General features: G+C 37.9%; 1 protein-coding gene across 1 annotated transcript; it reads right to left on the reverse strand.

The window, feature by feature from the left end:
- Nucleotides 1-17,710: 17,710 nt before the first annotated feature.
- LOC134798536 (uncharacterized) lies at nt 17,711-22,171 on the reverse strand. The gene is made up of 5 exons (XM_063770921.1): nt 21,442-22,171; nt 20,530-20,836; nt 18,968-19,064; nt 18,398-18,508; nt 17,711-17,915 (listed from the first exon to the last, which is right to left on the reverse strand). Exons 1-5 carry the CDS (start codon nt 21,893-21,895, stop codon nt 17,730-17,732), a joined length of 1,155 nt encoding a protein of 384 aa, XP_063626991.1. The 5' UTR covers nt 21,896-22,171; the 3' UTR covers nt 17,711-17,729.
- Between the last annotated feature and the right edge of the window lie 3,973 nt (nt 22,172-26,144).

Genomic DNA, 26,144 nt, shown 5'->3' on the forward strand with positions numbered 1-26,144 from the left:
CGGTAAGAGCGTGCGACCGACTTGCAATCCGGAAGTCACGAGTTCAAACCCCGGCTCGTACCAATGAGTTTTTCGGAACTTATGTACGAAATATCATTTGATATTTACCAGTCGCTTTTCGGTGAAGGAAAACATCGTGAGGAAACCTGCATACATCTGCGAAGAAATTCAAAGGTGTATGTGAAGTCCCCAAACCGCATTGGGCTAGCGTGGGGACTATAGCCCAAGCCCTCTCGCGCTCGAGAGGAGGCCTGTGCCCAGCAGTGGGACGTATATACGTACGTGGTACGTGGTACGTGTACGTGGGGCTGGAAGCCACCAGCAACATGCTGAGATGGGGCCATTTCGTGGCACTTTAATCTTATTTTGTGTTTTCTTTTATACTATGTACTGTTCCGATTGTTTGTGCTTACGAATAAATCTATTCTATTCTATTCTATTCTATTCTATTCTATTCTATATAGGCTGAATTATTATTATAATTATACATAGTATCTATTTCATTGATACAAATGAGTTGATAATTTTTCACCCCTACTCTCTATTTTTAAGTATTTGCGCACCATTTGTTATAGTCCACGTCGAAAGGCACCTTAGGTCGGCGCTTACGTCATTATTAGCGGCGCCCCAATACTAATGCGGTGCTACGCGACGTAAACGCCGACCGCCATATTCGACGTGGTTTGTCACATAGTACCCTGTAAAGGTATGATTCCCGGGATAAAAAATATGTTATAGCGTTATCCAGCGTATAATGGAATTCATAAAAGTTTTTCTTTATAATTACTCCAAGTAAATTTGTTCATAATTTGCATATTATTAAAAAGGTAAATGAAAAGTAATTGAGTAATTTAATTACTAATTAATGAAATTACAATTGCAAATTACACAGAGAATGTAATTACATGTAATTAAATTAGTAATTAAATTACACGAGTAATTAAGTACGCCCAACACTGGTGCAAGGTATAAGTGTGACATACGTGTAAGTGTGGCTGGCGTTTATATTAGAGCCTGTTTACACATTGATTTGCAACTAATAGCAAGTACCAGTAGCAAATGTATGAACTCGCAATAAACACTAATTAATGACTGTGTAAACAGGCCCCAATGTCAAGGCCAGCCCAGCCACATTTTATCCCGCAGCCACACCCGCATTGGCCTTATTTTAAAGAAAGAAAGAAAGAAAGAAAAGTCATTTATTCGATAAAGTACACATATACCGGACAAAAAGATGAAAAACAAAGAAAAATAAAAGAATAACAACAAGAATGACAAGAAACAAAATTATATACAGACAGACAGAAAAATAAATCAGACTTGAGTCCAGAAATGTGTGCAGTAAGGAAAAGGCTATGACTCAGCATTATGTCGCAATTTGCAAGCGAGGCAATTTTATCACTAATGGTGTTGCTATCTTTATATCTAATATTATTAAATTTATATCTATTAAATTTGAATGGACAAATTCATAAATACATTCTAATTTCCTAATTACCCTTTAAGCAGAAATCTTCTCTCAAAATTTGCGAAAGATAATTCTTAAAAGGCAAATTCCTTGATTAACATTCCGTAAAACAAGACTCGGTGAGCTCACAAAGTACATTAACATCGCTGTTTGTTACCCGAGCGAACGATTTCAAATATATTTTGAATATTTTATAATACGCACTCCCATTGCAAAATCAAACTTAACAAAACGTAGCAAGGTCGATTTAATATTGTCAATTCATATGGGAAAGATGGGAGGTACATGTGACGTCATGAAAAATTTATTCCTCAATGATAGGGAGTTTAACGAGCTGTGGGTGTTCCTCGTTTAACCTGCCATAAACTGTTCTAATGTGACGTCAGATTGCTACCTATAGACTGGGTGGAATCACCCAAATTAAAGAATAAACACGTAAACCGTTCGCGGAGAAATGCTTGCATGAATACTGGGCCTGCTTTTATCCTGTGTAAAGGTACCGTTCGAATTCCAAGCCGCAAATGTCAAAAATCCAACATCGTTTTTGACAATTGCGTCAGCAATGCAATCGGCAGTCATGTCGTGCTGTAATACTGCTGACGTAAAATTGAGTAAGGGTTAACATTCCATTTCTGACCGCAGCTGCGCTACTAGTACGAAGGCGTCGGTGTTATTGTCAATTTCCATAGTAAAATGAATGGTAGTGCTGCTGTCGTTGGAAATGGACTGTCACCTTGAGAATAAATGTCGCAATCAAAATGACCATTTTGACATTTCCTGCAGCAATACAGCCGGCTGCATTACTTTAAAGTAGACATTGCAACGCGACATTACTGCCAACTGATGTGCTGCCCCAAATGTAAAAATCGATGTTACTAACAGGATTTTTGATGCAGTTAAATAATACTGCTGCAGGTGTTGTCTGAATCTGAACGGCACCTTAAGGTCTGCCGGGTTTGGCTTATTGTATCGATATTAATATAAACTAACGATGATGGATCTAGGTACAAATGTACGTACATACTTAAGTACTTTATAGATCAATTATCGTTGAGTAGGCAATAACTGCAGTAATAGGTAGCTATTCAGAATTATACCTATAGGTATAAATTTACGTTTCTAATTACGTAATAAATAACAGTTTTGAATGATTCGCGGTCAGTTTCACTATAGACTCTTATCGACCGGGATATTGACCGTGATATTTTTGAGCCAATATTTCGACGCAGTTACATGCATCATCAGAGGCTCAAAAAGAATACAAACGGTAATTACGGTCAATATCCCGGTCGATATAAGTCTAATACAGCGATTGATACTGAGTCTATATAATAAATGTAAGTAAGTACCTAAATATTTTTACCTCGAAAAAGGGAACTGTAACAAAATTACACTTCATTTTAGATTAGAAACTACTTGTCAACCGACTTCAATTTCATAGAAGGAGGAGGTTCTGTATTCGGTTGTGGCTATGTTTTTTTTTTCTATGTACGTTCACCGATTACTCCGACATCCGTAGTCCGATTTGAGTAATTCTTTTTTTGTTTGAAAGGAAAAGGGTTCTGTTCTGATGATGGGATCCATGAGGAATTGAGGGAACTCCTCAATTTTAAAAAGGTACATGCATGGTGTTTTGGGCGTTTTCTTAAGCAACTCGAGCATTTTCTCCCGAAAACCACCAATTTGATGAAGTAGACCTTATGATGATTATTATTTTGATGATAATGATGATGATTTCTTTAAATGTAAGTATGTTCAGCGATTACTCCGGCACCTGTGATCCGATTTGAGTAATTATTTTTTTGTTTGGAAGAAGTTACCTCCAAGGTGTTTCCGTATTATTTTTGGTTCTTGTCTGATGATGGAATCCATGAGGAATTGAGGAATACCTCAATTTTTAAAGGCACGTGTTAAGTGACTTCGGGGTTTTCTAAAGTAACTCGAGCATTTGCTTCCGAAAACCACCAATTTGATGTACTGCAACTGTAGCCTTGCCACGAGTTTGACATTGACATATTCGCTAACGTCTTATGAATCTAAATGTAACTTTTTATGCATTTCACTCACACTAAGGTTAGTACGAGCGAGATGCATAGGAAGTAAGTTACACACATGCTAGCGAATATATCAATGTCAAACTCGTGGTAAGCTGGTAAGGCTACTGATCGGGGGTTAGGGTTAGGAGTTATGGGGTCAGGGATTAAGGGGTCGGGCAATGGCGGTTGAAGGGTTGCTGGTTCAGGATCGAGGGGTTCCTGGATCAGGGGTTGATGTGCTGTGAGGTTGAGTGATCAGGGGGCTGAGGGATTGGGCCAGTGGCGGGGCGGGCGGATGGATTTAGTTGACAGGAATTATAATTTCCCAGGCGGTCTCGAGATAATTCCTGATTACATATTTACTAAAGTAATAGGTACACGAATTTAGTGTTAAACATGATCTTGTTTTTCATTCATGCGTCGCGCTCTTAACAATGCGTTAAAACTAAAAATGGAAAAATAAAAACTTTTTCCAAAAAAAACCAAACCGACTTCAAAAAGGATGAAATAAAATATTATCCTTTTTGAAGTCTATGCGTTACCAACTGATATGTTTGAAGTCGGTGCCAAGCCAAGTAGTAGAAATACCAGTCAAAAATAATCAGCTTTATGGCTATAAATCCCATTAGAACTGTACTAATAACTATTATAAATGTGTAAGTAATTCTGTCTGCCTCTTTGTCGCCTTTTCATGGCTAAACAACTGAACCGCTTTAGGTGAAATTAGGCAAGAAGGTAAATTTCTTGAATTGTTTTATATTTTTAAATATAGTCCTCTGGATAAGGGACGGGAAATTACTCAGTCCCAATCTCACACTTGCGTGCTATAGACTGTTCGAGCATTAGTAAGAAATGCTCTTTAAAAAATACGACGGAAAAGAAATGTATTGGATTTCCACTAATGTGCCGACAAACATGGTACAGACTGTGCCAAGAAGGTTTGATCGTGTGTTCTGAGGTGTGTTCTTAGATACAATCGACGTCAAAGATATGTTTACACTTTTGCACCTTACTCCTTTGTAATAAGGCGAAAAGTGTAAACATATTTTTAACGTCGACTGTACCTACCTACAGAAAGTACGTTCATTGTCGTCGTGTAAGGCAATCCAACGTAGGTACATCCTTATCGAATCGCACCAAAATCATGGTACTTATGCTTCAAAATTTGGCTTGGCACCGACTTCAAACATATCAGTTGGTAACGCATAGACTTCAAAAAGGATAATATTTTATTTCATCCTTTTTGAAGTCGGTTTGCTTTTTTTTGTAAAAAGTTTTTATATTATAACACACTCTCCAACTACTTAGGTCAACCCACGCAAGGCACGTAGGATTGCTGAAAATCTAATTATAATAAGTATCCTATGATTACCTACTTCAAATTCCAAAGGCGTGTCAATGTTGATCAAGCAGTAATTAATAAGAAATTACAACTAGCATTATTAAATTAACGTTAGCAAGTGACTCGCAATCCAATTCGAATGTACACCTGACATCAAACCGATATTAGTACCCGTCACTGACTGACAGTGTCAAAACTGACATATACGCTAACGTGTACGTAATTTACTTTCTATACATCTCGCTCGCACTAATATGCGAGTACGAGCGAGCTGCATAGAAAATAAGTTACGTTCTCGATAGCGTTTATGTCAGTGGCAAACTGGTGGTAGCCACATAGAATGACGTTGGAATCAGCTAGCTGTCATTCGCGTGTTCGTAAGGCTCCGACTTGTACTCAGATTAGTGCTAGCGGCCAGCGCGAATGATTTACTTGGTCAAGCAAATCTTGTCAGTAGCAAAAGGCGGCAAATTTGAAAAATCGCGGGTTATCATCACTTACTTTGAATAATTCTAAAATCGCGTTTCATCTGTTTTATCTGTGGAATGTGGATCGTGAATGACAGCCATCTTGTTTGTTTACATTCTGAATCGTTGCTATTTCAAGAGAAATTTCTGCTGTCACCATTAAATACCAATATATTAAATAATATTTTGCATGAACTTAAGCAAAGTCAAGGTGCCTACAATGTGCAATCATGCTCGTTGATCGTAAATATTTGTAAAATTTGAGGTTATGATAATTACACGTTTTGGTTCGATGTACATTGCTCCTTTCTTAGCGCAATACTGCTCTTTGAGTGTTGCCCTACTTCACTTTGCTATACATTGCTACTGACATACATTGCTTGACAGACCTAACAGATATAAGTAATTCCAATATCATTCTAAGATCGGTTTGATATCAGATGCACGTCCGAATTGGCCTGTTGGGTCGATCGGCGCGCGTAATGATCGAGATTTCAATATGGTTGGATAGCCCTTAATTAAATGCGAATCTCTTGCTCATTGCTGCTCTAGCGCGTAAATTACTTTTTGATATGCTTAATGTCAGTATTTATAGACATAGGTATTTTTTGTTGAGGGTTCTGTAGTCAACAAGGAACATTTCTACAAGCTTATTTTTAATTGCAATGTACATTACTGTTATTGTGTATTATGTTGTTACATACATGTACGGCATACACGACTTCCAATGAGCCTGAAAATTTGCATACCAACATATGGAGCATTCCATGAAATTGTCTACCGTTTGTCCCGTACAAACGTGAATTTTGTGAAGTTTGCAGGTATAAGAGTTTCCTTTTCTATGACAAATGGTCAAAAATATGCACAGAAAAATAATCGCCTGCTTTAAATGCCGAAAAAAAAGTCGTAACACAAGAAATAAAATGCGCTTGTACGGGACAGCCCGTGGTTTGCTCCATATGTAAGTCGGGTGACAATGCAATATTATGGTGCCATCGAGCTAATCTGATGATGGAGACAGGAGGTGGCCATAGGAACTTTTTAGAATTGTCTCGATGTGTATTAGTTAGAAACGTACAGTCAGCGATAACATGAAATTTTTGTCAAAAACTTATTTTAATTCGTGATTTCCGTCTGCCTCCCAGGTTTAACTTGAAATGGGTTGTTAAAAGTAAAGTGAGTTAAGTCTGATAACCAAAAGATAATTATGTGATCTTAAAGCAATAGCCGAATGGCATTATATTTTTTCCTTCTTAATATGTGAGCATTACCTAATATCTACGTGTTCTACGTGATACAGATGTTTAGTTAAACACATCAACACTTGTTTCCTGGAAAATTCCGTAAACACCATATAAACGGGGAAACAACATTTCCAAGAACGATAACATATTAAATATTTCGTCGTAAACCTACTAATGAACGGCTAACGAAACATGTTAATAATGTAAGCAATCTGACCTTTACTGAATTACTTCTCACTTCTCGCCAGCTATTATTATCTCTCTCACTGTCTTTCATTTGTCATCAGTTGGTCGAGAACAGCGACGGATTCTAGTTCGTTGGTCGAGAAGGCTGTCGTTGCGTGATTTGTGGTAAAGAAAAGTGTTCAGTGACAGACAGCGATTAGTAGCTTCTTCAAATAAAAAAGTTATGAATCCCTAAAAGTTCATATGGTCGAATTCCGAAAAAAAATTTGATTAAGACTAGTTAAGGAACTGCAATTTGTCTTAACCTCCTGAGATCCAGAAGCAATTGTTTTGTTTTTGAAATTGGAACGCTTAGTTACACAATAATAGTACATTATTGTCGAGGCTCGGAAGTAGCTACTTGCAGGCTGAGGATTCGTTTTAAACGGACGACCTTGGGAGTCCGTTTAATTGAATCCGAAGCCAGCAAGTAGCCTTCCAGCCGAGTCATATATAGTGCTTTTCTCAAAAATGGTGCAAGAAATATAAATATCATAGAAATATTTTACAAAAGCAACTTTCTTACGTATATATTTTCACAGAAAAAAGTAGAAACAATTGAAAAAATTAGCTTTGCCGCCTTTTTATTTTTTTAATAAAAAAATAGAAGTGTATTTTTCTGCCGAAAATACGCCAACCTATTTGAGACAGCTAAATAGTCGCGGTACTAATCATCTGTCTGGCTGTTTAATGGGCCTGTGCCTTCATTTGATATGGCCATTTCAACTTTTAAAAAGTTTGGAACTCGACAAATAATGGAATTTGTATGCAACATTGCAGTCCCAAAATCGAGACTGCAATGTTTTTAACTTTTTAATTTTTGACTGACCATAAACTACGCGCTTCGCAACCTATTTTGTAAACGGCAAAGTCGACTTTGCCGTCCATTTTTGAGAAAAAGTTCAAATAGATTTTGGAATATGTACAAAAAATTGTAGGCAGGGACTTAGAAGGTTAAGTTAAAAAATTGATTATATTGTGTTACGAGATAATTTCTGTGATTCACCCAAATTATTTTTTTATTTCTTTACATTGCCCTTATTTTCCACCCATCCGTCTGCGTCCTGGGATAAAAGAAGTCCGCTTTCATAAACCTTTAAAACGTCACTAAAATACAAATGAATCCACACTCCAAACGTGTCCCTATAAAGCGTAACTACGCCAATAAACTGAAAACTATCATCTTTTACGGGTTGCAAGGGTTCCAATAAAAGGGAGAGTGCGCATCGCCATTAGCCGGCGATCGTGTGCGAATGGCTCATTCAGAAGCTATCCCTTCCTTTTTCCGTGCCGTATTACAAATTTTACAACTGGAAATATATTGCGAGCGGGCAAATCGAGTTTTTTTCGAATAGGGACCTACACTCAGTGTAATGAAATTGTTAAATTAACAAATAGTAACGAATTTCTTAGTTCGTTTGTTCGGGTTCGTTACTTTGATATGTAAACTGTGACAATGTTACTTAGGTTTATATACGTATAATAAGGTTTTAAAGTAGTTTAAAGTCATTTTCTGAAGAAAGTGAAGAAAGTGTATCTGTTATTTCGCTTGTACTGAACTGTGACGCGGTGGGCAAAGTTATGTTGAAAGGGCAATGTTATAGTGTTTTATGGTACCTATTAATTAAGATTACATTCGGAAGGCAACCGCAGCTGCATTACTGTTGCGGCATTTTTGCTGCAAGGTGACAATCGTATGCGCCACGACAACGAAACGCTTTGTGTCTCTCTATCACTCTTCCATAAGTGCGACAGTGACAGTTGCGTTTCGTTCGCTACGAAGGGTAAACGATTGGCTTGTTGTCTACGCACCTTAATATTATTACTAGGGTACCTATATTTTAGAGCTTTTTAGTGTTTCACTTCGAGACCTATTTGTCGGTTCTGCGTCTCATAGAATGAACAAACTATTTTATGTACAACCTATGTCCTATTCTATTGTCTTTTTCGCTAATATGTCAGGTACCTCCTGTTAATCTATTTGAGAGCTTTTTAGTGTTTTACTTCGGGAAAAAACTGTTAGTTTAACAGTTATAATAGACAAACAGTACTTTACAATAAATGTAAAAAAATACACTACAACTCAACTATATTTGTAACTGGTCAATTGTTTAAAAATAACTGCGAATAAAGGTTGACTCACGCTAGACCGGGCCGAATAAAGGTTGACTCACGCTAGACCGGGCCGAATAAAGGTTGACTCACGCTAGACGCTAGAAAGCATCACGTGATCACCCGTCATAGAAAATAATATGTCGGACGCCCCGGCCCGTGCACTGTCCGGTCTAGCGTACCCAAGTCCTTAATAATTACGTACATGTCATCTGAAAATGAATTCTCTTTTAGGTGACCTACTAAATCTCACACGGAGTGTCCCTTGAAAAAGGTTCCAGGGTGATTCATCACGGTGACAAATACGCGATGAATCAATTCGCGAGTTCAAAGGATTACTTAACGCTGCAAAGTACTCGGAGGGATCCCAGAGCTGCTATTTATATTGTATTACGAGCACTTGATTCATGTAAACCAATATAAATTTGATCTTGAGATCCGTAACTTTGAGTAGATTGAGTATTAAAAGTTTTGCCGTCACCAAATTATGTTCGAGACTTTATAAAAGCAAAAAGTTTTCTTTTTGCATTTTGGAAGTCGCATTAAAAATATGCCCAATTAACGAACACATATTGTTCTTAAAAATCGGCTTAGTAATGCTACAATGGAATTCACGACACAAAAATTCCTATCCTCATCATCTTCTTTTCGTGTAAAGGGATCAAACTTCTTAAAACTAAATTTTAGTCTGCCAATAATAAAAAAATAAATAAAAAGCCTTTTAATTCCTTAATTGAAGTACATAATTTTGCATGCATTCATTATTGGTTATTTTATCAACAATTAAATTATCACTTAGGTATATCATTTGTCAATATAGGTAATTAAAATTAAATTTAATATTTATTTATTATTATCAATCAATCATAATTATTTAAGGACCCCTCTTAGGGTGAAGGCCTCCTCCAGGTGTCTCCATTTGTCTCTATCTTGCGCCTCCTGTCTCCATCTGTCTCCTCCTATCCGTCTGATCTCGTCAACCCATCGTTCTGTCGGTTTGCCCGACCTTCGCTGGCCTTCAGGGCCTTTCCAGAAGGTGGCTATATTTGTCCACTTAGTCCTGTCCATTCGAGCCAATTGTCTGCCAATGCTTTGCCTCTTCCAGCCCTCGGGGTGTAGCCCTCAGGAAATCTTCCTCAGTGCACGTCGTTGAGCACAGAGAACACCGTCTCATGTGTATTGTTGTTTGAGGGACTCCTCGGGCCCTCCCCGTGAGTAGCGGCCCACCAGCCGTGAAACCGATTGCTGCACACCAGAGCTGATCAAATAATCCTCATCATAAATACTGCTAATATAAATAAAAATTCATTGTCTTTCGGCTCGATTCGGGAAATGAATTAGAGATTCACTAGATATGAAATAGTAAAGATATGTGACGTTCCACGGAAAAAGGTACCTAATGGCGGCTGGCGCCGCGATTCGGGAAATGAATTAGAGATTCACTAAATGTGAAATAGTAAAGATATGTGACGTTCCTCGGCAAAAGGTACCTTATGGCGGCTGGCGCTTACGTCGCATAGCGCCGCAATAATATTGGAGCGGCGTTATTAATAGCGTAAGCGCCAACCGCCATAAGGTACTTTTTCTCGTGGAACGTCACATATCTTTACTATATCGTATCTAGTTAATCTCTAATTCATTTCCTGAATCGCGCCGCTTATCGATGTTTAAATATTACTCAATAAGTTATTCCATCATTAAATGGGTTAGGTACCTAATACTAATAATGTACAAAACGTAAGTACCTTTTGTTTGATAGATTTTTATCTATCTAAAGATGTTTCTTTAAAATTCTGATAATGATAACTTTTATTTTAAAAAACTCTCATTAAATAAATGAGGGACCATAATATTCAGTAGTTTCAGAACCCGAAGTACCTTGATTTGTCTAAAATTATATGGAATAACTTTTAAAAGAATAATCACCCGATCTAAGATCAGACGTATCTCGGTTCGCTTGAGATTAGTTCTCGGTAACCGATTGTAACCACTGTCCAAATCTATCATTCTCTGTCTTGGTCCGCCTTCCTTTAAAACGGGACCGTGTGAAGCCAAGCTTCGTAAACACACTGAGTTTGTCCTGATACAAGGGTCAGTAAGTATAGAGTTAGACCAAGAATAGTCTGCAGCGATTTTGATAGCCATTCGTCATATTTTCATAGAAGTTTGACGTTTAAAATAACACTTGCACTGTGTGGGCTATCAAAATCTCTGCAGACTTTTCTTGATCTGACTCTAACAATAGTAGCGGATCAGCCTACGCTACAGAATAAATAATAGTACTAAAGTGTATTCATCCTTACTTGTCCTATCATGTAAACAAACACTTCTCGACGACATTACCACACTTTTCTCTGGAATCGCACAAAAATCGTCACTTGAAATGTTGGTGCATACTTAAAGAAACTTGCAAAGTATTGAAATCAATCAAATAACAACTGACAAATATCATTTCTAATAAGATCCTGATCAATAATCGAAATAGGCCGAAATTTTGGATTTACGGGCCGCATCGCCTAAGTGTAGCTAGTAACACTTTTTACGAGCAAGTGTGTTGAAAACTAATATTTCCTAGGTACTCAATATTTTTAAACGAAATATTACGAACGAGTTGGAAATCTTACCTGAGACGTTTTCGGGAAATTACTTATCTTTTCCCATTAACGGCTGATCAACAATTAAAAGACATAATATCAATAATAAATCATTAGATATGAGGCCCTACCGCGAAAAAAGAAAATCGAAATTTCTTTATCTGCCTCTCTATTCCTCGAATATGCAAGAGCGATAGAGGCAGTTGCCGAAATTTCGATTTCCGTTTTTTGCGGTAAGCCCTCTGAATGCGGGTGCGGATCAAGTCGAACGTAAAACCAGTCAATTATTGCGACGAAGACAGCTGCCGGATAATCCGGGATCAAATATTAATTGCTATATACTGCTTTTATATTTAACCTGTTAATGAATAGGGGTCGTCCATTAATTACAAAACTCTCACTTTCTGGTTTAGCTGTAACATATATTATACTACTCTTTGGGTTTAGCCCAATGATTGACTGGTAGAGAATGCCTTACGGCCGCTATTTGTACTATCATGTATTGTACAATAAAGAATATAAATAATTAATCTGGATCAAATTCATAACCTGTTATTTCAATAAGAATACACCCCTGGGACTACTAAAACAAGTTGTCAAAATCACAACACAATACGAGTACGTAAAATATTATTTAAACCTAAGTAATAAATAACAGTATCAGTGAATATTAATATATCAAGCCGGACTAAAGCTAAGTGTTTATGTAACATGTTAGCAGCCGAAAATTGGGTCCCACAAGGGCTCTATGAAACTGGCCCAGCGGAGCCATTCCGTAAAGCCTATTAACTTAAACCCATTGCGGCCGGCATCATTTGTGTAGAGGAATCCGCAATAAGGAAGATAAGACCAATAGGGAGTCTACGCAGAGTTTTGCGTAATATTCCCTATTGTTAAGGTGCAGTGGGTTCACCCAGGGGTCATTCTTAAAAAATGTATGAAATAAAAGTTGACTGTCCCACAGAAATCAGCAGCATCACATCAATTCAGCCGGAATGTATGAAACAGTCAAATTTATTTTCGCAATTTCGCCATTGGTCCGATAATAAAAGTTGTTTAGTATGACCTATAAAGTCCCTACGCAACGATGGCCTGTATAACAAACACCATGAGCTTCTGTTGTTAGACACCAATTAATCAAAATTACTAAACATAGTTTAATAATTCAAGTTCACCTGTAGCATTTAAATTACGAAGTTTTATGTCTACATAGTTGTTATACTTTTGCAATATCGAATACCAAAACTTGAACATCTAATAACACAAATTGCGTTTTCAGTGATTACTTGCATAGTTTTGCGGCTAAAACTATTTTCAATAATAATTTGGTATTTTCGTAAATTATACCTTATTTATTACCTATTCACGGGACCAAAATCGAAAATTTGATGTCAGCGTCGTATAAAAACAGAATAAGAAGATTAAATCCCGGGGATCTGCTGGCATTCAATATCGTTTTTATTAACAAAGTTTGCGAGCACCTGTCGAGTCGCTATTGCTCCTTGCCGATCCCACTTGAAACTTTCTACTTCCATTTTAATTTCTAATCGATCTGACCTTCACTCAACAAACACTTCCTCCGCTTTTTAATTTAAAACTCGGTATTGTTTGTTCTTAATATCACAAATTTAGTCGCTTCATTTTTCCTTCGAACAATTGACTTAAATAGGTACCTATTTACTGGAAATCCGTCGCGAAAGGAAGGCGGCACCGCCTTCGCAAATTATCAAAGGTAAATTATTCGAGAAAACTTTATTGTTACGGTAAAGGAAAAACTCAAACAAAATTGTGTGTTTTTGAGTGACAGAGAATAAAAAATATAATTGCTTTTAAGGGTTCTATATATGCGTATTTATGCAGATTTTGCGGGGCTTGAACATCTTCGCTTAAATCCTCAAGTTCTAAATAAAGTCTCGTCAGCAAATATAAGCAAATAAGAGACCAACGTTCCTTTTGTACCTAATGAAAAGAATCCTTGTAGCTGTTTCAATGGGGTTGGCAACGGTCACATGTTTGTATAACACAAACAGTATGAGGATTACATACAAGTGATACGAGGGCTGATCCGAAAGTTGTTAGCTGCTCCGGCTCTACTCATGCGATTGCAATATGATTTATACCATTGTGAGGGATATTTCAGTACGTAAAGAGGTGACGTCAATTAATTTTTATAAAACACATAGTTTTTATTTTTTTACTTCGACGTGCCGAAGACTAACCATCAGCCAGGATGATAAGTAATTGAGACTCCATTATGTGGTATCATTTTATAAACATTATTGGTTTAAAATCATATTAGATTTTTTAGGTGCTGCTAATTGCGAATCTCGACCGTTTTATTACGTATAAATCATTTTGATAGAGTAACATAATTATGACTTAATAGGTGTCAGTAATTACTCATTTCATCAAAAGTAGTAATTTCAGATACTAATTCAAGAATCTGCTTTATCATATAAAATTATTTATCAATTATGTATCTAAAATGGCAGAAGGAACCGAATAATTAGACCCGGGTAAATATATGACCGATTTTTAATGATATCAATACGAAAATCATTTAATTGTGAAAAAATGACGTTTTTTCTTAGTAATTTATAACTTCATACAAAACAGCTTTCAGTAAAAAATATATTATTATATAAAAAAAATCATTGACATTAGTAGCATTGAAATATCCCTCACAATGGTATAATTCATATTGCAATCGCATGAGTAGAGCCGGAGCAACTAACAACTTTCGGATCAGCTCTCGTAGTCTTACCCCGTTGATAGTCTTATCCCACCTTATCCCACCTTAAATACCTTAAATACCTGGAGCCAGCATAGGTTTTATCTGTCTGTAGTTTGGTTCCATGAGATTTGGCTTAATTGCCAGCATCCGCGCCAAAAAAAAAGAATTTGACACTTATCTTAGGACTGACAGGTGAAATCTATGGTTTGCGCCATCTGTTAAATACTTCGACCTGTCAACCGCATTCCAATCCCCAATTCCCAATGCCAGTTTGATAAACACATTAAATTTAATATAAAGATCAAATTGTAAAGTGTAGAAGGCTAAAGCGAACAATATAAAATACGCTGCCGTACCTAATATCGCAAATTACGAAGGCAATCTGCTAGGACTTGTTAATAAGCTTCCAAAGACGCCATCATAAATTTCCAGAGACAACAGAAATTTAATATCGACGCGAAAGATGTAATTTTACGTGAAAGTTTTGCAATAGATAGCTAACTTTGACTCATTGGAACTCCCGTTTTGGGTAGAGTTACTGAGTGCTACTTTCCACGTAAATCAATATGCTTTGAGTGAACAATACGAGTTCTATTGAGTTTAGTTTCTGACGCAATTTACCTGGTAACCGTGGCAAGTTATGCTTGCCAATTTATGTGTCTCGCGTCCTTTACGTACTGTGGTTGAAGGCCTGCAATTCAGCACAATGCAATATCACGGGACAACGTACAATCGACCTAGTCCCGGACTAAGCGCTAGGCTAGGACTGTGGTTATACACGACAACGCAATACTCTTGATTGCACACCAATACAGATAACAATACAATGAATTCAGCAACTCAAGTAGAGGTAAACAAGGGGTGGTCTTATCGCTAAAAAAAAGCGATCTCTTTCTTTTCCTTTAGGTAGTGGAAATTAATTAATTCATGTCATGAAATCAAAATAAATCTAGCACAGAATAAACTCAAAACATAACAATATACCTTGCAAATAAAAATAAAGTAAAATACATACCTACCATATCAAAATATTATCAAGTTGTAGGTACTGATTCTGAATGAGGGTTTCCGCGATCGAGTTTTTCACTAGATGACAGCACCGTGGCGAGAGGTCTAGCTGTCATAATCCACCAATCATGTTTGACCATGTTTTTTTTATTGGTGGATTTTGACAGCAGCTGTCAAAAAGACCTCTCGTCACGGTGCTGCCATCTAGTGAAAATCTCAATCGCGGAAACCCTCATTGCTTAAGATTTTTGCTTAAGATAACAAACTGGTACCATCGCTCACACTGTTAACTGACAGTTCGTATAAACCTTATTACAAAAAGCATAAGGTCCGCCGTTGCCGACGGACAGTTAAAAGTGTTGCTGTTTGAGTACTTAACCCCTTATAGCGCACAATATAAGAAGAAGAAGATAAATAAGGAAAGAATTACGTCGCAACAATTATAACGTCTTTGTATTATTTTTCATGCAGTATTTTGAGGACTATGCATGAGGTATGAAATTATTATTTTTTATTCTGGTCCGCTAAAGGTCGCCGGGATCGAGCGAGCTTGTAAAGCTAATTTGGTCAGAGGAATTACGAGCACAGCTATTAATTAAAAATTAAAACGTTTAATTCAAAATAATTTAATTTCTGATTTTGACATCAAATAAGGTTATTTATTATTAGTAAGGCCTACTTATTCTATCGGTGACCTCACGAGCTCGATTCAAATTCAACAACATGTTACGGTTTTGATATAGTTTTGATCTTATTTCCTACGATCCTGAAGATCACTACTGGTGCAAGCGAAATGAAGTGAAAGTGCGTGAGATTCGCGCCAATTACCAAGACGTTCGTCAAGGTCTTATCAAAACCAGCTTAAGACAAATAAAATAATTAAAATAGAATCGGCGTCCATTGTTAATGTCAACAAAAAAATAGACTATAGACTATGGTATTTGATTTATTCGGTTGTCAATATAAAACAAATGTAGAGTCGGACCAAAAAAAGTCTGCAGCGGATTTGATAGCCCACGCAGTGCAAGTGTCATTTATACGTCATAATTTTTTAGAAGTTTGACGTTTAAAATAACACTTGCACTGCGTGGGCTATCAAATCCGCTGCAAACTATTCTTGGTCTGACTCTAGGTGTTCTTTCTTCTTGTATGAGGCGCCATTACTATGTAGTCTTGCTTGAGATTAATAAACATTATTTGGTGTTAGAACAAGCTTTTCTTTCCTGCTTGGAGTCCTAATCCTAACATCCATCCCTAAGCAACGTAGAAACTGGTGAATATTAAGGTCAGCTCAGCCGCCCCTCTGGTAAAACACGGCGAACACTGAGTAAGTCATCCGCGCCACCTGGAAATGAAATATTACATGGAAAATTGAGAATTAATTGAAGCTTAAGTTAAAGCAAATTTTTACCGTCGGACAATTTGTCGTTTCTAATTGCTAGAACGCCAAATTAATACGATTTATGTGTACCTAGTTACTAGCGATAGCGGAGTGTGAGATATGAGGTAGATAATGAGTGAGGGCAGTTTTTATTATTATTACTAAATGAAATTGAATGCATTTTATCTTTCTGTAGTAATAAATATCATTGCCGAACTTTATACGTAGGTCTCATTTGTTTGAAAAATAAGACTGAAGTGATCCCATAGGTAAGTGCTCCGTAAATCAAGTTTCGTATTTCGAGCCGTACTTATTCTAAAATCTACTTGTTTTTTTCTATTACCTACCTAAAAAATCTTAAGCATTGCTGAACCCGGCCCATAATTTCGTTTGTAAAATACCTATTAGGGTACACAAACTAAGTTTTTAAAATATTCATATATTCTTGTGCAAATTTGAAGCAAACTGTTCATAATTGTGGCTTTCTTTTGCATAAGTAAATGGAAAAAAATTAATTATTGAATAAGTTACTAAACTGGGTAAGTTGCGAAGTCCGTACTTGAAAGCCAAGTTTCTAAAAGGTTGCGTCATTGAGAAAAGCTTCAATTACTCGTAAATAATTCACAGTAAACAAAACTCACACATTTAGGTAAATAAAATTTGCCGCTTAACATTTTATTAATAATTATTATATATGTAACTTGATTAAAAAGCGTTTGCATTGGTGAGCTAGCGGTAAGTTGTCCAACTTTCAAAACCTAAGGTTCGGAACCGGGCTCGTACTAAATTGCAATGAGCACTAAGTTTCTTGAAACAATTATTTGTTGGTTATTGTTCACTGAATTGGTTAATGCTTTTCTGAATCTACAAAGGTGACAAAGTGACACAGTAGCAGCAATAACAATATCGAATACTGTCACTTACCCTATCGTGGACACATAGATCAGTTCACGCTTATATAAGTAGAACTCTAATATCCGGTGAAGTTTTCGGGCTGAGTTGGTGGAGTGAAAATAGTGATATCGAGCTCAACTATATCTGCACATGCAAATACACGGGTTGCGACGCGTGACATCGCATCACTTCACCCTCGTCATTTAAATAAAACAACACAGAATTTATGTAAAACTCACCGAGACAAAAGTGCTGTAGGACAGATCCTGTATACCGAAGGCTTTAAGAACGAGCGGTTTCTGCGCCTGCGCGCACGCGATCAGCACGAGGCGGCGGATGTCGCGGCGCGGGCGCCGCGCTGCGCACATGTGCCATCCGCAGTAAAACATGGCGGGCGACAGGAGCGACGCCTGCGGGTAAAATACAGACATTTGTTTTACACAACGAAAACTTAAACACTGTTTAAAGAAATACAAACAAGTTAAATCTTCGCAAGTGTGATGAAAAACATTATGTGTTTCCTGGGGTAAGAATATTGCAAACTCGAGTCCTTAATTCACTCCAGCCTGCCGCTGTCGCGAATGTTTGCGATAAACTCAAAAACTACTGACGGGATTTTCAAGCGGTTTTCACCTATCAATAGAGTGATTATTGAGGAAGGTTTAGGTGTATAATTTGTCAAGGTTTTGTGTAACACTCGTTTTTAAATAATTTAAAACGGGTCGCAGCCCACACTTACAAACATGTCGAGCATTTTTCGTCTTATAAATCCTGAGTGAGCGCGAACAAGTAGCTCCGTACGAAATCAACAAATATTTATTGTTTAACTTTGTTATGTTAACGCCGCAACCCGAACCCGGCTTATCCCACAGAATATCTTATACATATTTACCTGATAAGTGATCTCGCCTGCGTTCCAGAGATTAAGGGCGAGCAAAAAGAACAACGATCCCACGAAAGTGTACGTCATGAAAGCATTAGTGAGATCCATGTGTGGGGATAGCTAGAAAAGAGGAATACATTTCATTTTCATTTTTTATTAACTTCACTTTAAGTAAAACTACTTATAACTAACAATGTTGTAAATCTTAGAAGTAGGTAGGTATGTAGTTTAAAATCGTATGATTCGTATGCATTTGCCAGGCAAAAAATGTCTGTGTATTAGAATTCTATTTAATCGACTAGATAAAACAACTTTCGACACCAAATGGAGATGACAGTAGGTACCTACAATAATTTTGCACCATTGAGTGTAGGCGGAGCCCTAAGGTGGATAGTCTTCCATAGCTTGGAGGCTTCTCGAATTTGGGCACATATAAAATCATTCCTTTTAATTAATCCAAAACTTTGAGGTTATAAAGCACCTACAGTGGTCAATAAAGCTTGACCCAAAAATTGTATTTTTGTCAAAAAGTTTTTGACTTTTCCTGAGTTTTTTGAGCAATCTTGTTGTTGGACTTACCGCCAAACGCAGCAAGAGCAATACTGCAACGGCTGAGCTTTCACACACTTGAAGAGACATTATTATTCCGAATATCCGATTGATTTCGTCGGCGAGACTAAAACACAGAATTGATATTACCTCTACATTCATAAGTACGTAGGTATGTATATTAAGATAGAGTCTGTTCGGAAAGAGAAGAGTATATTGGGCCCCATACATTCCACCACTCTTCTCTTGCCGCACAGACTCTAAGCAGAGGTACCTATAGAAACATTTTTGGCTTAAAGCATCCGGGTCATAAAATTAGAAAAAAAAAACAAGAATTTGACACCATTGGTAGGATAGACAGATAGACAGGGAAAACTGTTCTGGAGCCGTCTGTTCTTCGACCGGCCAACCCCATTGAAAAAAAAAACAGTCTACTTATATAATAAAAAATACCAATTTGCCTTGATTTAAGAAATCCATTGTCTGAAGAGTATAAAGCGTTTTTTGTTAGCTGTAGGCAGATTCCGCCAATTAATAATTCAGAAAATGAGGGACGATTGAAACGGCTATTTTATATCTTGCTTAAACATGAAATGATTTTTTTAAATTCTTTTAGTGTATAAAATACGATATTTCTTATTTTTCAAGTCTATATAAATATTAAAGTCTCATAGTAGCCATTTATTTTATTTATATTAAGTATACTAAATAGTAAGTCTCCAAGCCGCATTGCGCTATCCTGGGAATATAATCCCACACCCATTTATGCACGTCCTGACCACTAGGCCACCCGGAACGCGACAGGTGACCGGGTGGTCTAGTGGTCAGGGCGTTAGCCTCGTAACCTGAAGTCGCCGGTTGGATTCCGGCCTCGGCCACCGGAGGGCTTGGCCACTTTTTCTTATGTAGGTAAATACTTAATACCGGGTGTGGCCTGTAACACGAGCAAATAATTAAAACATAGATTGTATTCCTCAAACGGTGTCACTATTAAAAATTATGAAGACTTCCTAATTTTCATACAAATCTTATCTAACGATTTCGATTAAATTTGTTATATTTGCGGGTTTTCGGGGGGGGGGGGGGATCGAGCTTCGTCTCCCAGATATTTAAATACGTATTATGTTCAATATAGGTACGCCATTATTATTGTGATTGACGTTGCTTGTCACGCCTTAACACATTCATTGACACTAAGTGCTACGGGTTACGCTCGTAGCGCGTAGCCACGGTTTCGCCGTATGTAGCGCGTAGTCGCTACGAACAGTGTACCCGACAGTCGGGTTCTTGGCCCTGAATGTGTTAAAAATAACAAAATTCGCAATACATTGCGTCTTAGAATTAAACTTTTAAGTGTTTTGAAAATCAATAACAAGTTATTTTAAATAAACATAACATGAGTTATTTTTGAAAGTCGCTGAACAAATGTTGGTCAGTATGAGGACTACATCCTACAGTTAAATTTTTTGCTCGTATTACAGGCCACACCCGGTATGACATCTGATTCATTATATTGTTTTATGTACATGAACATCTCCGTTTAATATACCAACTTTTTTTTACCTATTATATTATATATACCAACAACTTACTACATTAGCTTTTGATGCATCTTGATTCCATCCAAACACCCAATCCACAGTTTCTCCTCAGCCTCCTCCTTCCTCATCGTCACTAAATCACCATCAAACTCCTCCCTAATCCTTTCGAAGTGACGTCGGAGAGTGACGAATTTGTACGCGATGCAGATGAGATGCGTGATGGGCATACAGTCGGCGGACATCATGGGAAGCATCATGTATAGCCATGTGATGTAAAAGAATATGCGGAAGATGGCAGCTATCGTTGTGGGGTCTTCGTACGCGGGCCAGTAGGTCACCACAGTGTAGAACGGGGCACCTATCAATAAACAATACTTAGGTAAAATAATGTCCAAGCAATCTCTGTTTTTTGGCCGAGCGTTAGCGAAGGTCTTCGTTTCAGCTTGAGTAAAAATGATTTCGTATGTCCGTATGTTCTCGCATTTCTCGACCGAATCGTCTGGATTCTTTTGAGTAAGTTCGGTTGTTAAATAAAAATTTTCTGTCTTGTGTCTATCACTTAGATTCCAGAAACCTCCTAAAATTACAGGGGGCCGATTTTTGAATTCCGATCGCTCGATTTCGCCACTCGAAAATCGGTGGAAAACGGACAAATGCAATTTTTTTTAATACGAGCGATAGAATTTGCGAATCGAGTGGTATTGAGTTATTGACCAATCGTTATCAATTCTATTAGTTGAATTTAAATGCCTAGTAGTGGAGATATTATTGAACGAAATACACGAAATCGGGCCCCAGTTCGATTTTGAACCATTGATTTTGTACTAAAATAACAGATGAATCGTATAATTTGGGGCAATCGAAGTGTCACTTTATTGTATGAAATATCAAAATCAACCACGGCAGTTTAGTCTCAAATATTTCCAGCTAGTTTAGTAACATTGTAAATATTTACATACTTACCTTCAACGATTGACTTTCTCGTGCTTTCAACGCCATACGCTCCAAGTGACATATAAACCGATACTACATAAAACAAGATCCCGTATTTCACTTTCCAGTACTGTTTCTTCATAACATCATCCTCCTCCAAATTTTCGCCAACATCCCCCATCTCAGAATTTAATTTTCTTATAGAAACTTTGTGGTACAAGAAGAGATACATTTTAGTGAATACGATATTATGAATAGCCGCGAACATGACAGCTGAGTTTTTTTCCACCGAGGGAAATGAACCGAACACGGCGGCGACGTTTTCCAGAAAAATCATCACGGTGTAAATTGAAAAAGAAATAAAACGGTACAATTTGAACGGGATTGTTTCATGATTTATGTCTTCGTACCAGTAAATCCCGCACCCTGCATAGTACACGAATTTGCAGCAATCTTTTAACAAAAACTTGGTCCGTGGGGACATTTCTGAGGCAATAATTTTACGTATTCAATCCGAAATACGTTCGTTTCTGGTCAGAATTTGCGGGAGAATAGCATAAAAATATCAATTATTTTAATTCCTCCACAAGTGTCGAATTTGCTTCGTAAAATATTTATTGGATAACTCGAATATAAATTACGATAAACGAAAATTAAGAAAGTTTGTTGTCAGTGTTCGCGCCGAGCTGTTCATTAATTATGGACTGTTAATTAATTGTACGCATGCCATTAATATTTAAAATAAATTATAACACCTGACAATTACGATCACGACATTGTGTGATATTGGAAAAAGTTGTACCTAACTAAAAGTAAAACAGTTCAAGTGGTAAAGAAAACTTTTAAATACGTAATTAATGGAACTATTTTTAATATTTATTGCTGTCATGTCAATGCTGAATCGCTGAGAAAGCTGCTTTCAGTTATCAAAGTTATGACGGAATTCAATTTTAGCCAGTTCGGAGTATGTACCTAGTTGTTACAAAGTTACTTAGTTAGGTGACAGTTTCATGCTATTAACTATCAGAAAGTAGAGGCACAAATAAAATACATTACTTGCAATTTTGAGCAATTTCTTTTAGTTAACTAGATGATTTTTCACATATCACTACACCTTATAAAACAAAGTCCCCCGCCGCGTCTGTCTGTTTGTGTGTTTGTATGTTTGATCGCGATAAACTCAAAAACTACTGAACAGATTTTCATGCAGTTTTCACATATCAATAGAGTGATTCTTGGTGTATAATTTGTTAACCCGTGCACAGCCGGGGCGGGTCGGTAGTTCTGTATATTATATCAATCAATCAATCAATCAATCATTTATTTCAGGCATAAAAGCCCATATAATTTGTTAGTAATACAATATAAATTAATCTTAATATGCTAATGTTAGTAAGTACGAAATTAAAATAGAAATAATTATACTAAAATATCTTATTTAATAAATCAAAGACTGCCACATTCCAAACACTACCGCTGTACGTGCATCAGCATCCAGTGGTGTTGGAACGGGCAGTCTAGCCTCTCGGCCAGCACACGTAACAAGCTGTTGGAGCTACCGCGCAACCGCCCCATCAGTGAGGCAGTACGCTTCCGCATTACGGCGTGAAAGCCATCGGTTCGAGCCTCCGCGAACATACCAGATGCACTGCAGAAGCGCGGCAGACCCAACAGTATCCGGAAAGCATTATTATACTGTACTCTCAAGGTATTGAGAGTACTCTGCGTGTATCTTACCCACAGGCTGCACGTGTAGAAGCTCTGGCAGTAAGCCTTAAACAATGTTATTTTGACTTCTTTTGTACACCGTGCAAACCTGCGGGCAAGCATATTACAACGCACAGCCATGGAGCGTCTCTCCCTTTCCATGTCCATGCCATCTGAGAGTTCCGCAGTCACCCAGTGGCCCAAGTATTTGAACTCTGACACGTGTTTGAGTTCACTTCCGTACAAGTAGACGGGCGGTACTGTCCCGACAGAACCCCCACGCGGCTTAAAAACAAGGAGCTCACTCTTGTTTATGTTGTACTTGAGGCCATGTGCAACTGCATACCTCTCACATATCCCAAGCAGCTTTCTAAGTGCACTAATCGATGGACTCAGCAACACCATGTCATCAGCATAACTGATGTTATTGACGCTTACGCCGTCGATTGAACATCCGACCTTGGCATTGCTGAGTTCACCGATCAATCCGTTCACATATAGGTTGAATAGCTTTGGCGACGTTAACCCCCCCTGTCGAACACCGCAATTCAACCTATATGCGTCAGATAACTTGCCTGCCCACCTAACATAGTTTGTTTGGTTGGCATACCAATACTTAAAAAGATGTATTATTTCGGACGGCAGATCTGTCTCACAATACAACTTGTTCCACAACACGTCATACGAGACCATATCGAAAGCTTTCGTTAAATCTAAGAAACATGCATAGACCGGCGTTTTTCTATCCGTGTAGTACCGTACGACGCGCTTGAGGCACAACACCGCGGTTTCCGTCGATAGCCCAGGTTTGAAGCCGAACTGAGCATCATGGAGCTTCAGGTGCTTAGTTAAAAAACCATCAAGCAAGCCGTCCAGTACTTTGGCAACAATGGTGGCTAACGATATAGGTCTGTAGTTGCTTCTGTCAGACAGATCTCCCGTCTTATTCTTTATAAGTGGGACGACTATTGTGCGCATGAGGTCCCCAGGCAGATATGCATGTCTCAGGCAAATGTTGAACAGCAGCGCTAATACCCTTGGCAGATGGATCCCCGCATGTTGAAGGTGCTCGATGCTCAAGCCGTCATGCCCCGGTGATTTACCTCTGGTCATATTCTTAATCACTGTCGCAACATCTTTTGCAGTGAAAAGGTGAAGGTGAAGACATTGACTACCAGGAGCGGCATGAGCATCGCGCACCCCCCCCAGACGGCAGCACCGCTGGTTCGGCCTTAAAGTGTTCAGCAAACATTTCTGCTATTGCCTTCGACTCACTGACGCCACCGACGCTAATGGGAAGACTTGATTTGGGACTCAGCTTAGCGGTCTCCTTCCAAAAACCCTTGAAGTTTTTTGATGCATGATGTGTCGCTAGGATGTCCATCTTAATTTGTTCCTGATTTACTTGACACCATTTAAGGCGAGCTTTAAACTGTTTACGCTTTTCACACATCATGACATAAAAAGGGCCTTCAGATGGCTTACCGTGCATCACCCACGTCTGAAAATAAAGCCTAGCCTCACCATGAGCGTCCCTGACGTGCTTGTTCCACCCGACGACCCGCTGCTGCGGCCGTCGTTTTGCCCTGGCTGTCCGTTCTGCTGCCACACACAAAATATCTATAACTTCGTGATACAACGAATCTATTAGATTAAGATGTTCTACGTCACAACACATACCATGGCTACATTGTATAAGCTGCTCGGGCAAATCTATAGTTTTTAAACGCTCATTACATAAGGTCATGTATTCATCAATCTGTGGTCCCTCTCTCACACCCCAACTAACAGTATTCGCTGACCTGTCTATAAACTGTCGCTTTGGCTTAAGAGTGCTAAAGTTACACGTAATTTCTAGTGGGAAATGGTCAGACCAATACGTGTCATAACGTACTATTATCTCGTCCACTGATTGCCAGGCTCCTTCCGTTACAACGCAATGGTCTAACCATCTCACACATCCATGTGCATCGCTCACAAAGGTGTAAGTCCCTAGAGATGATTTTAATATTTCCATATCCGCACATCGCCACTTTTGGTAGAAAAAGAAGATAGAAAAAGCCGTCAAATTAGAAAAAACTAAGACCCATTTAAGAGTTACCTATAGTCTGACAAAAAAGAGTAGAAATTAAAAAGTGGCAATATTCTAGTGTCGTCCCGTATTCTTATATAGATTGATTGAAAGGGACGACAATACAGTATTGCCACTTATTAATTTCTACTCTTTTTTGTCAGACTATACTTATTTAGCGCTTAAAACCGATTGCCGAGCACTTTCAATATCAAAATGTTAGGTTTTAACACTTTCAACCCTCTCCCCTTGACATCGCTCGAGCCCAGAATCCGTATTCAATGTGCACAAAGCGACACGCCACACGTTACCATATTGCTTATTAAACATCTATTTCACTTACTTATAGAGATCCGGAGCAATGTACGTAGTTCTGTGGGTGTTTAGTTTCGTTTAGGTCCTTGTAAGAAGATCTAAGGGATTTTTTTCTAAAACTGTATAAAAAATATTATTGTTTTCTTACAATGCGTCGTATTTGGATCATACTAGATTCACTAGATGGAAGCCGCTTGGTATTTTTCTTACTTAACCTAGCTAAAAATGCACAAAAATCAAGATTTTTGCAATATTTAAATACCTACCCATTGCGAAAAGTTCGGTCGTGCACCCTATATGTTCTCAATATTATTTTGATACATAAAATGCACATTCCAGAATCAGGCACTTGTATCGAAGTCTGCATATCCTATGAGACCCTCGCGACACCCTGCCTACCCTAGAGTGCCCTTGACGGTGCAACACCCTTTTCAGAAAAGCTGTGACCATTAGGGTCAACAACACAACCTCACTAAAGGCTTAGTTTGAACAAAGATCCTTTGATTGTATAGATGTTAAAGTTAAAAAAAATCGTGTGGGGAGTTTAACAAATATAATGAAAATATTTATGCTTCCAATTACCCAATTACATATAGTTATTACAAAGGCCAAACAGGATGGCGCTGTACGCCGCCATCAT

This window comes from Cydia splendana, chromosome 17 (assembly GCF_910591565.1).
Source record: "Cydia splendana chromosome 17, ilCydSple1.2, whole genome shotgun sequence".
Lineage (NCBI taxonomy): Eukaryota > Metazoa > Arthropoda > Insecta > Lepidoptera > Tortricidae > Cydia > Cydia splendana.